General features: G+C 39.1%; 1 protein-coding gene across 1 annotated transcript in view; it reads right to left on the bottom strand.

Moving 5' to 3' along the window:
* The window catches only part of Txlng (taxilin gamma), a 50,905-nt gene that overhangs the window by 3,337 nt on the left and 34,253 nt on the right, over positions 1 to 13,315 (bottom strand). The window contains exons 5-9 of the mRNA XM_047535665.1: positions 11,819 to 12,013; positions 8,177 to 8,296; positions 6,434 to 6,508; positions 3,283 to 3,375; positions 871 to 966 (exon numbers count right to left, since the gene is read on the bottom strand). Of these exons, the coding sequence (XP_047391621.1) occupies positions 871 to 966; positions 3,283 to 3,375; positions 6,434 to 6,508; positions 8,177 to 8,296; positions 11,819 to 12,013 (579 nt within the window). The remainder of the gene's footprint in view (positions 1 to 870; positions 967 to 3,282; positions 3,376 to 6,433; positions 6,509 to 8,176; positions 8,297 to 11,818; positions 12,014 to 13,315) is intronic.

Below are 13,315 nucleotides of genomic sequence, written 5' to 3'. Positions count from 1 at the left end.
TTAAAGAAATTCTTGACATCACAAAGACTAGCAGAAAATTAGACTAAAAACAAAATGTCTCATATAAGACTTGTATACATGTGCTGATGTCCTATTTCTTGTGAAATGTTTTAAATTAGTCAAGTTTCTAAAATGTGAAATTTAGTGATTGCAAACAATACCTGTTACCTTATAAAACTGGCAAAAAGTACTTTGTTGCTTTTCTGAAAACTACATCAAGGCAGAAAGAGGTGCTTGGTGTTTTGCTTGCAGGATCTTGCTGGAAGTCCTGTGGCTTCCCAAGGTGAAGGGCCTAGTCCCTGGACTGGCATCAGCATTGCCTGGATGCTTGTTAGAAAAACAGGTGTCCTGGCCCATCCCAGACCTAGTGGGACAGGGCCTCTGGCTGGGTTCTAGCAATTCTGATTTTATAGCAGGGATTTGTGCAGGCTCAAGTTTAAGAAATCACTGCTATAGAAGAAAGCAAAATCTAGACACTTAGCAGCTAACACAAGACTGGGCAAATTAACTGGGTGGTAAGAAGCTCAATCTCTCTCAGAGCCCTATATCTGTCCCCCGTCAGGAAAGACATCACATATGTCTCTTGCCCTGATAGACACCTGAACTTAATGAGTTCCTATGATGAAGAATATACTTTAGTCGCCGGGTGCTGTGGTCACACCTGTAATCCCAGCAGCTTGAGAGGCTGAGGCAGGAGGATCCCGAGTTCAAAGCCTGCCTCAGCAACTGAGAAAGGCCCTAAGCAACTCAGGGAGACCCTGTCTCTAAATAAAAATATAAAAAAGGGCTGGGGATTTGGGTTCAATCATCCCCAGTACAAAAAAAAAAAAAAAAAAAAAAAAACACCTTAGTTGTAGGAAACCATCTCACCTCTTCAGCCATTTGCAGAAGTGCTTTATTATTGTTTTCCCATTTGGTACGCCATATTATTGTTTCTTTTTCCAGTTTTTTAATTTTCTTTGTCATCTGTGAATCAACACAATTCCAAATTTAAATTCTAAATTCCATTTCTTATCTCTATTTGTTACACAAGAAATGTTTTAATGTCACTCCCTCCCCCATCACTGCATCTGCCTTGCCCAGCAGACAGCTGTGTGTGCCTTTATAGAAATAGCTGTCAGTAGCAGAGCTGACCTCAGAAGCTCCTAAGATGGAAACAAAGTGGGGGTTTCATAAGAGAAAAACAAATTTAATCCCCTACATTTCAGAGACAGCAGCAAACTGAGGAAGCTGTTGGGGACCATGCTTTGAACTCTCAGTTGAGTACAGCTTCCAATCCACCTCAGGATAGCAAGAGACATGACTTCTTTTTCCCCAAGATGTGTGTGGGTGGTGGAGGGAGTCCATGTTTGTGAGGTTCCTGCCCTTTAAATCAATTCTTGAGATTCTTGGAAAGACAGACTTTCAGCCCCACAAAAGATTTAAGAATTGGTGCTGTACCAGAACATCCAATCTCCTATCAGTTCAGAACTATAGTCAGCACCATTTAGATAAGATTCCAGTGGGGAAAAAAATAGTCCAGCCTTACACTCTGGTCATCCTCACAACTCACAATACTGTTTTACCTCAGACTTTGCTGAAGATAAAGTAGGTCCAAAAATTAGAGGAATGTTCTTAAACCTCTGCTAGAAGAACTTGATTTTCAGAAATAGAGAATGAAACTGATCTTTTTCTGTCAATCAGCCACATCTCAATATTCCTTTACCTATTACTGACTACACATCAGCTCCGATCCAACTAAGGGCACTAAGCCAGGCGCTGTTAAGGGAAACAAGGATAAGACAGAGCCAATGTGCTATGCCTTAGGTCATGACCCACAAAACAGTAACACAAGGCAAACTGGGACAAAGGCCATGGAAAGAGCTCATGGAAGATCTGGGTTAAGCACTGACTCACAGGATTCCCTATAGCCACTAACAATTCCAGAGTATTCTCCAGGATGATAGCAAATTTAAGGAGTCCCTATCTTTAACTCTATTACACCTCAAGAGTAAGCACGTGCTGGAGCCCAAATAATACTTGGACTGTGCCTGACAGGTCTGCCTCGATTAGAGCATCAACTGAAAGGATTGGCAGGCAGAACTCATCTGCTCATGGAATTCTCCAGATTACTAGGTCTAAAAATATCTCAAGATGGTAATGTGAGCACCGTTCAGCTCAGGGTTATTGAGCACATGTTAATGCCATCCACTGTCTGAAATATTCTATTTTATGAAGGGCAGGCTTATTTTTTTAGCCATTTTTTAAAAGTGAAAGAATCAAAAGACAAAGGGTAAACTTGTCCACAGTTACACATTACATGATGCAACTGGAACATTAGGCCAGAGCACCCACACTCAACCCCTGTGTAAGATCAAATAATAGACCTAGCATCTACTGAATGCTTAGAAAGTGCCAGGTATCACTGCACTTCTAAACAACATTTTTTAAAAATCCCCCAATTTAGGGGTTGAAGACATAACTCAGTGGTACAGCATTTGCCTAGCATGCGCAAGGCCCTGGGTTCAATCCATAGCACCACAAAAACAAAAAAATAAAACTAAAACTCCCCAAATTTAGCCAAGTATGGAAATGTACACCTGTAGCCCCAGCTACTCAGGAGGCCAAGGCAGTAGGACTGTTTGAGTTCAGGAATTCAAAGCCAGCCTAGGCAAAATGGCAAGACCCTTCCTTAAAAAAGAAAAACAACAAAAAACCCTCCCAATTTAAGGGGAACTTGCCAAGTAAAATGAGAATGGAGGAATATATATGGTTATCCTTAGCTTGACATCAAGGATCTCTTCATGCGGGCAGGAAAATGCAAAAGAAGCCAAAGAATTGGTTTGGTTAGAGAAAGAATTAAGATTAAGATTTGAAAGACAAGCTTAAAAGAACAGAAACACTAATTTGTGTGTGTGTATTCTCAACAAACCAAAATACATAATTTCTCTTCTGGGCATACAGATATCTTAAATAATTTCTAAGGACAGAACTTTGTACAAGGACTGGGGAGTGATCCTCTGAAGTGATAAAAACAAAGACCCCCACACCTTATTTCTAGTGACAAATTGTATTTAACAGAGGAATTCATTGTAACAAAGAATTCCAAGAGTGGAGAAATCGTTAGCTTCTTGGGGTACCATTGAGTGCAAAATGACCAAATATGCCACTGGAAAATCAGGAAAGATAAAATGAAGAGAGTACCATAATAACATAAACCCACCCAAGTAGTATTCATGCTTCAAAGAGTTTATATAAATTAACTGCCTTTGATATAACAGTCTACTAAAAATATACAAATACCTTTTCCATTTCTTGTCTGAAGGTTGTAAACAGTTCATTGCTTTTTGCCATAGTAGTCTGAAATTCTTCAAACTTATCCATATAAAGAGAAAGCTACAGAAAAAAAAAATAAAACCAGGTAAATATGATTCTAGGTAAATAGTTCAAATCCCCAAACTTCCAAAACAATATGTAGTTAAATGTCAAGTTACTTGTTAGAAATGAACAAATATACACCCAGTCCTTGGATACCAGACATAGATAGCTAAAGCTCTAACAACTCTCAGAAATGCATTAAAACTCAAGAAATTGTGTTGTCATTATTATAATGTGTTTCAAATACAGAAAAATCTACTAGTTCCATTCCATTGATGATAATGAAACCTGAAGGATGTGGTATAGCTATAAATTCATAGACCTGTAATGCTTTATGAACCATCTCCTCCTGACATTTGAAAACCATTCTTGGGAAGAGTGTTCTTTTAGAATACCACCTTCATAGTTCGTAGCTTGCTCTCAAGGATCTTTCTGCTGAATGCACGCAGGAAAATGCAAGAGAAGTCCAAGAATTGGTTTGGTTGGCAAGAAAGAATTCAGCAGTACAGTTAAGAGAAAACCCAAGGTTGAAACACCAATTTTTCTCTTTAACTCCTACCTTCAAAGAATTTGTGTTCAAGCAGAGAAAAAGCAAGGAAGCAAGCAGAATATAAAATGCAGTCACCTTTTTCTCCTCCTAGAACAGGCATTCAGAGCAATGGGAGGGAAAGGTACCCAGTAAAGGTCAGAAAGAGAAGGAAAGCTTCACGTGGAGGAGGCCTGAGTGAGGCTTCAAGGGTGCACTGAAGGACTTACTTTAGGCCAGGAGGGAACTCTCCAGAGACTATCTAATGTCACTGCATTATTTTCAGAAAAAGACCCAGAGGAATAGTGTTTTGATGGAGATCACAAAATACACATAAGGAAAGCAGGGGAATCAAGAAGTTCATCAGAGGCCAAGAAATCACATAAGCAGCACTTTATTAGGAATACTAAAGAGCACCACCTCACAGGATGTGAAGGGTAGGGAGTGCAATATGATGGAACCCAGCCCTCCCACAGTTACGGGGTGGGGTGGGCCACACGGAAGCACTTGGAAGTAGGAGCTGCTGTATGTGGGAGGCAGCAGCAGGCTGAAAACTTGGTTCCAGTACCGCTAAAGCGACAAAAGGAAGATAGGCAAACCATGTCTGCAAAAAGGCATGTCCATGGGCCAGGAGGAGAGGAGGAACAGGAACAGAAATGCAGAAGGAACTGGAGAACGAGCAAGATTTAGGAGCAGAGGGAGAGGAAGCAAACACTGACACGTGGAGTCAGAAATACCAGTAGTGCTCACGCTAGGGAGCAGTTCTAGCTCTTGAAGGAGATTAGAAGCAGTTGTAGTGTGGTCCATTATTTAAAGTGGAACATCCAGGTAATGACTGTTCCATCTGAGAGTCCAGTGCTGGTGAACAGTGAGCAGTGAATAAATGGCAACTACCATCACACCTGGACTTACATGGCTGAATTACAAAACAGTGGGCCAAAGCATAGCAACAAGACTGAGCGTCATCAACAAATGCTGAGAGATGACATGGTAAGAACAGATAGACAGACTTGGGAAGGACAGTTACATTTAGGTAGCAAAAAAAAAAAAACCAAGGATGGCAAAAGAAAATAACAATTGAGAAAGAGGACTTGGTGGCACAGATCACAGACAACAAAAGCTACACTGGTGACTACAAAAAATTCAGAGCTGGCCTATGGCCTTAGTGAAGGGGCCCTCAGATGACTCCTGCATCATTATCTATGACTCCCAAATTCAAGAACATCTTCGGGGGCCATACCTTTTCTCTACCTTAATTCTTGGCTCAATTTACATGGACAACTCAAAGGACAGGGTTGGTAAGTAAGGGGTTCCAATCTCCTTGCAGCATTCTGGCAATGATCATAACTGAGAAGGAAACATTCCAAAGACTTGTATCTGACACCTCTTGAATTTTTACTCTTAAGATATGTTAGCTTGCTGGGTGCAGTGGCCCATGTCTGTAATCCTAGCAACTCAGGAGGCTGAAGCAGGAGGAACGCCAAGTTTGAGGCTAACCTCAGCAACTTAGTGAGGTCCTAAACAGTTTGGTAAGACTCTGCCTCAAAATAAGAAATGAAAAAGGTCTAGGAATGTAGCTCAGTGGTTAAGCACCCCTGGGTTCAATCCCTGACACCACCTCCCAAAAGTTAGCTTTATAGGAAGTTAATGCCACCAACATTGTAAAATGTTCCCAAAGAAAAATAGTGCCTAAAGGAGATAGATGGTCATGGAGATTTATCCCAGTCTTAATGTTCAGTGTATTTTAGAACTAGAGTGTTACACCAAAGAAATCTATATAATAAACAACACTTTCTTCAACAGAATGTAATACAGTTAACTGAAAAGGGGTGAATTACAGATGTACCTAATTTATGAAGACACAAAAGTGTTCCTTGTACCTCTTCTTGGAGTAAGGTGGTGGCACCTGCTACTCTGATGCCACAAGACAACCACACAGAGATGACAATAGGACACATTTACAGGATCTGGACTGAAAAGGAGGAAGGGCCCTGATTAAAAACACCACCACAAGACTACCTGGGAGTGGAACTATGTGGTCTCAAATGGTTCGTAAAACAGCACATGTGCTCATTGCACAAAATTCTAGAGACGAGATTAAACTATATAAAATTGCCATTTTATAGGTCTGCAATTTCATATAATTCAACCTGGTACAAAAAAAGTAAAATCTGGAGATTTATCAATGTTCCTTTAGTGGAAAATTAGAATGATACACACGGGAGCAGACTCAGAAAGGGAGACAAGTATCTGGAATCTTGGAAAGGGGACACAAGATAGGGTGGCCAACCATCCCAGTTGACCTGAGACAGTGGGTATAGGTAGGGAAGCAAGTGGAACATGGAATTTTCAGGACTAAAACCAGGCAAGTTTTTAGTAAACTGGGATGAGCTGGTAACCCTGAGGAGGAAACTTCCAAGGACATGTGATCTCTTCCTGAGTTTTGGTAGCTTGGGCTAGGAACAAGCAAACTACCTTAGAAGAGATTCAAGGTATGTAGCAAATAACCCATAGATTTTTCTTAAACTCTCTCCCCTGCTGTCAAGTTACCTGCTGTTTCAGTTGTACTTCTTGCTGTTTCATTTGTTCATATTTGTGCCTCGATTCTGTTGCTTCTTTTAATAACTAAAAAACAGAAACATTCTGGCAAAACACTAATAGTAATTACACACATAACTACAAATGTCAAATGTCAGGCCTCATCCTGTTCTCACTGTATTAGCACAAATCTACAAGGAACACTGTGTTTGAGCAGTTGTAATTTACCTATGTCTCCATTCGTTCTACTTGTTAACACTTTAGGGTATAGGAATAACCTTTTACTGCATGAGTAGAAAAAGTACCCTGGAGGCCTGAAAAGATTTACAAGACTCCAGGTTAAAGTGTGTTTTGGTGAAAATAATTACGTGTCTAGTATTAGGAGAAAACACAACGAGGAGTCTCAACATTATTCTCATGACTGGGAAAGTCCCTCTGCTTCCAAGAGGCCAGATGAGACCTGATAAGAGTGTGGAGCACAACCACAAAATCTGAGACCTGATTTCTGAGCATATTTTTAATATACAGGGGAGGGAAAAACAGGACCTTTCACTTCTATACTTGAGTTTTCAAGACAATTATATAGTGAAGTTACACAATACTCAGTTGTGAAATGCAGTCCATGAAATAAAATGTCAGTCCAAAGAAGCCTTGAAAAGTCCTATTGAATCAACCAGACAGTACATACCTGCAATATGTGCAAAATTTACATGCCAACTTTGGGAATGATAAATATTTCTTCAACTCAGCATTGGACATACCACTGTCAGTTAATGTGGAAAAAACCAAGCCATGTTAAAAATGTATCTGTAAACCCTAGACTCATGCTCAGCATTCTGTATTGACGTCATGAGGGCCATTGGAGAAATGTCTTCATTACACACTTACCTTGAGGCCTGGGCTGCTTGAGTAAATGCTGGATGACCAGTTCACATTACTATGATCATTCCTTACTTTTATTACTTTTTTGTATGAGCACATCTCATTGAATTTGCATATGATCAATATATACCCAATGAGATGCCACCGTACTCATAAATACTGACAGGCCACAATAAAGTGAGCATCCACTCAGAATAATGCCAAGTGATTAGGGTATAGAGAATTCTACTAAAATCTTATAAAAATTTTCATCTGAGTAAGTAAACAAATGGTTTCTCCAGTTTCAAACTGCTTATTTAAAAACAAAATGTGACTGTATACAGAAGACTTGTTTGATTTCAATAATATGAAATTTAATGTGCAAAAACATTACCACAATTCTTGAACCTGATAAGAAATGAAATAAATATTTTAAGTACAGAAAAATCAAACACATGCAGGTCTTTCCAATAACTTGGTCTGATCTCTCTAGTATATTTTTGGTGTAAAAGTAAAAATAAAGTCATGTACAGTGATTGATGCTTGTAATCCCACCTACTCCAAAGGCTGAGGCAAGAGAATTGCAAGTTGGAGGCCAACCTCAACAACTTAGTGAGACCCTGGTTCGAAAAATAAAAACAAAAAAAGGGCTGGAGATGTGGCTTAGTGGTATAGCGCTTGCCCAGCATGCATGAGGCCTTGGGTTAGAACTGCAGTAACCACATATACAAACACACAAAAATAAAAATAAAGAAGAAAATAAAATTTCTAGAGGGAAAAAAAAAACAACTGGCATGGCCTAAGTACAACATTAAATGCAATGTTAAGTTTAAATGTTTTAAATGGCTTTGGTTACAATTTTGGCAATAACTTTTTTTAAGAAATAGAACTTACGAACTCTCTCTCTCTCTGATGCTTTTCATCAGCTTCTTTTATCAGCTGTGTTGTTTGCTGAAGTTTGGCGTCCACAAGCTGTTGTTGCAGTTCCTTATGTTTGAATACTTTATCAATATGCTACAGGAAAAGTAAAATTCCTTCATCACTTCATGAGGAAAGGAACACAATGGGGAGGACCTGTAACACCAGTTACAACACCCTGCTCTCCTGCTCATATGACCACAGAGGTCTTTCTGTCCCTGTGCTTGCAGAAGTGCTGCTCAACATACCTTACAAGTGGTCCCTCCCTAGAGAAGCGCTGTCCGGGAGCCAGCCCCATCACGACCTGTGTACTACCTGTTCTGCCCTACACTGAAAATAAATCTCAAACTATATCAAGACAAAGACAGATAAGGAGATCACACTATTAAATCCATATGTCATGCACTTAATTCCTTTTTCCCATCAAGTTTTCCCAGATTTCTCAGCTGGAGGCAGCATATATGGTCAAGGTCAAGTCTGGGTGGTGTGTGGCCCTGGGCAAATTCCTGTTCCTCTGAATTAACCCATGTCTGAGCTTCAGGATAACCACACTCACCTTGCATGTGACCATAAATGCAATGGTGGAATCATATAACACGTTGGTGCCCAAAACATATTAAATATTTGGTTAAAGCTCATTAGTATTTCCAAACAGAATTTTCATGTGGTATTTATGTCATCAGAACATGCCTGCTCAGAGAAGCTAGAAAAATAGTACTCTTTCAGTTGTAATGCCCTATGTGAGAGGAAACGCTAGTTGGTAGTAAGGCGGCCTAAGTATTGAGAAGAGCGCAGCAGATGATTTATCATCACCTATAAATGATTTAATCACTATTAATTATATCCTGAGCAAAGAAAGCATCTGATAATATTCAAAGTAAGACAAGTAATGTGATTTAAATATACATAATTTTAAAATATGCTACATCTGTGATGAGGTAGACTGTCATATTTAACAATAAAACAATTCATTTGAAAAATATCAAGGCATAAATCGAGAAAATTAACTTCTCAGACAAAATTATCTTCAATAAACACACGACAGGAATAAAAAAGATATTTTAGAGACTTGAGACATATGAGCCAGTAAAATAGATGGACTTTATTTGGATCTCCATTCAAATAATTTTGGGGAGATAATAAAAAGATAAGCAGAAAACAAGCAGAAAACTCTGAACAGTGACTAGATATAATATTAAATGATTGTTGACTTTTTAATTATGAAAATGATATTGTAGTTATCTTTAAAATGAATCCTAGGGCTGGGGATATAGCTCAGTTGGTAGAGTGCTTGCCTCGCATGCACAAGGCCCTGGGTTTAATCCGGAGCACGAAAAAAAAAAAAAAGATTCCTAGGTTGGGGAAGTGGCTGAGTGGCAGAGTGCTTGCTCAGCATGCACGAGGCCCTCCCTGGGGCTGATGCCTAGTAGTAATGTAGGGGGGAAAAAAAGCCACTAATGGAATGGTAGGATAACATAGATTTGCTTTAAAATAATGCAGAGGAGTAGTTCCGTAGGCTCAAACCAGGTGATATATTCTGTTTTTTAAGGTTTTTGATTTTCCATAATAGTATTTTTTAAAAAAGTAAAATTTAGTGAGAATGATAACAATAAAAATCTTTTTGCCAGATGTGGTAGTGCTGCCTGTAATCCCAATTACCGGGAGGATGAGACAGGAAGATTCCAAGTTAAACACCAGTCTAGGCAACTAAGTGACACCCTGTCAAAAATAAAATAGGGGCTGGAGCTTTAGCTCAGTGGCAGAGTGCTTGCCTGGCATGTGTGAGGCACTGGGTTTGATTCTCAGCACCGCATATAAATAAATAAAAAATAAAGGTCCATCAACAACTAATATATATATATGTATATGTGCATATATGTTTTTTTAAATGGGATGGGGATATAGCTCAAGTGGCAGAGTGCTTGCTTAGCATGTGCAAAGTCCTGGAGTCAATCCCTAGTACTACAAAAAAATTAAAATAATAATAATAAATAAAGTAAAATCTTAAAAAAAAAACTGTTTTTGATGTTTTGTTGTTGTTGTTGTTTTGTACTGGGGATTGAACCTAGGGCACTTTACTGCTGATCTACATCCCCAGCCTTATTGTTTTATTTTATCTAGGATGTCACTAAGTGGTCAAGGCTGGCCTTGAACTTGTGATCTTTCTGCCTCCTGAGTCACTGGGATTACAGGTATGTGCACCGTGCCCAGGTTCACAACTAAAAGTTTTTGAAAGGCTGTCTGTAAAACTATAAATTAATATAAAGTTTAATTGAAAACTGGATAAAGTAACAGATGCCACAATCTTTTTTATTGTCAATCTGAGTCAGCTCTTTGAATTTATTTGTGTAAGGGATATAACACATATAAAGGCACATCATTTTACTAAATTTAAAGGCATAGGATGCACCATGAACTAAACTGGTCACCACCTATGAACTTCCAGACTAACAAAGTAACTGCAAATGTCTTAAGTGGAAGCAAATGAGCAAGTTCTATATCCTGGATCATTCCAGTAAACATTACTTCAATGGATGTATGTCTGAGGGCTTAGAAATAGGTTCCTTTTTTCTCCTAAAAAGTATGAAACCCTCATTTAAAAAAACATCATGGGGCTGATATATATATATATATATATATATATATATATATATATATATATATATATCCCTGGTAAAACGCCTACTTAAGGCACTTTGGACTGTGCAGAGGGAAATGGGGTTGGAGGGGGTGGGGGAAGGAAAGATAGTGAACTGACACATATCGCTACCCTATGTACATGTATGATTACACAAATTGTGTGAATCTACATTGTGCACAACCATAGAAATGAAAAGTTGCACCCCATTTGTGTACAATGAATCAAAGTGCAGTCTGTAAAAATAAAAAAAATTAAAAATTAAAACAAAAAACCCACACACCTGCTTAGCATGCACGAGGTCCTGGGTGGATCCCAGCACCAAACATAAAAAGTAAAATAAAGGGCTTGGGGGATGGCTTGATAGTAGAGTACTTCCTAGCATATTCAAGGACCTGGGTTCAATCTCCAACACTGCAAAACAATAACCTGGAACCTTTTTTTAAAAACTCTGAAACTGGACATAGTGGTGCAGGCCTGTAGTCCCAGTTACTTGGGAGACTGAGGCAGAAGGATCATTTGAGCCTGGGAGTTCAAGACCAGTCTAGGAAACATAGCAAGACCCTGGCTTAAAAAAAATCTGAAATGTAGGACCATGTAATACACTGGTAATTGATATTGTATAGACAGATTATCACAAATGTCTAAGATATAAGCCATTTTGGGGGCCAAATACTTATCCATTATTCATCTGGATAAGGAAAATCATCTTTATGTGAAAACTACCATTTGCCAGTATTATGTGGAAGGTAAGTAGTATTTAACATGTTTAAAAAAAAAAATCACTAAATCCATGGGTTTCTGGGGCCATTCAGTAATAATCCCAATTAAGCCTCCAGGCTGTATAGTTCCTGATCCTTTACTAGGAAATAAATGACTACCACTATAAGTTGTAAAACATTCTGTGATGGCAATTTTTCTATAGTTGTGAATGGTGATATTTGTGACAAGCTGTCTAAACCAACCGAGTGCGCCTTTACCTCTTCCCTCAGTGCATACTGCTCAATGAGCTTCTTCAGCTTCTCTCCCAGTTCGATGTTCTCCTGGCGAAGTTTGGCATTGTGTATGTCATGTTGTTCCAGCTGGGCCTGGATTTCATTTAAAGTAATCTGGAAATGTGCCGTTGCTTCTTTACGGCGTTCTTCTTCCTCTCGTGCCTGCTGCATATTTTCCTCCTTAGTATCCAAAATAATTTCTGTTAGTAGATCTATAGATAAGATACTCACAAAAGGTGGTGATGTGAGTTAATTTTTGTTACTCTGAAATGTTGCTTCTGAGCTATAAACCCACCTCCTTACTTATGACCAGAAGATTCTCATTTAATAGCAAGATATGCTAGGCACAGTGGTGCATGCCTGTAATCTCAGCAGCTTGGGAGTCTGAGGCAGGAGTATTGCTAGTTCAAAGTCAGCCTCTGCAAAATTGAGGTGCTAAGCAACTCACTGAGACCCTGTCTCTAAACAAAAATACAAAATAGGGCTGGGGATGTGGCTCAGTGTTTGAGTGCCCCCGAGTTCAATCCCCAGTACCAAAAAATAATAATAATACAAATAACAGCTGGGCGGGGTGGTACACACCTGTAATCCCAGAACCTCCAGAGGCTGAGGCAGGAGGACTGTAAGTTCAAAGCCAGCCTCAGCAACTTAGCAAGGCTCCAGTAAAATATAAAAAGGGCTCAGGATGTGGCTCAGTGGTTAAGTGCCCCTGTACCATGTCTCCCCCTGGTACCCCCCCAAAAAAATACAAATAATACAAATAAATGCTGGTGAGGACACAAGGGGAAAGAATACTTATACACTGTTGGTGGACTGTCAATTAGTACAACCACTATGGAGATCAGTATGGATGTTCCTCAAAACACTGGGCATGGAGCCATCATATGACCCAGCTATACCACTTCTCAGTATTTATCCTAAATTTGAATTAAAGTCAGCATACCACAGTGATACATGTATCCTGTGTTTACAGCAGCACAATTCATAATAGCTAAATTATGGAACCAAACTAGGTGCTCATTGACAGATGACTGAATAAAGAAAATGTGGTACATATACACAATGGAGTTTGAGTCAGCTATATAAGAATGAAATTATGTCATTTGCAGGAAAATAGATGAAAGCAGAGAATATCATGCTAAGTGAGATTAGCCAGACTCAGAAAGTCAAGGGGCATATGTTTTCTCTTATATGTGAAAGCTAAAGAGAAAAAAAGAAGAAGGACCTCACCAAAATACAAGAGGCTAGTAGAAGGGGATCTGGGGAAGGAGGAGAGGAGAGGAGAGGAGAGGGGTAAGAGGCAATGAAATAGACCAAACTGAACTGCACATGTATGAATATATCACAATGAATCCCAATGAATCCTGTTATTATGTAAAACTGTAATGCACACAAAAAATTAAAAAGAAAAAATTAAAAAGTAACCCCAGCCTACTTTAGGGCTGGGGTTATGGTTCAGTGGTAGAGCACTTGTCTACCATG

This window comes from Sciurus carolinensis, chromosome X (genome assembly GCF_902686445.1).
Source record: "Sciurus carolinensis chromosome X, mSciCar1.2, whole genome shotgun sequence".
In the NCBI taxonomy this organism is placed as follows: domain Eukaryota; kingdom Metazoa; phylum Chordata; class Mammalia; order Rodentia; family Sciuridae; genus Sciurus; species Sciurus carolinensis.
Note: the sequence above shows the minus strand (reverse complement) of the source record. Positions and strands in the feature narration are given on the sequence as shown.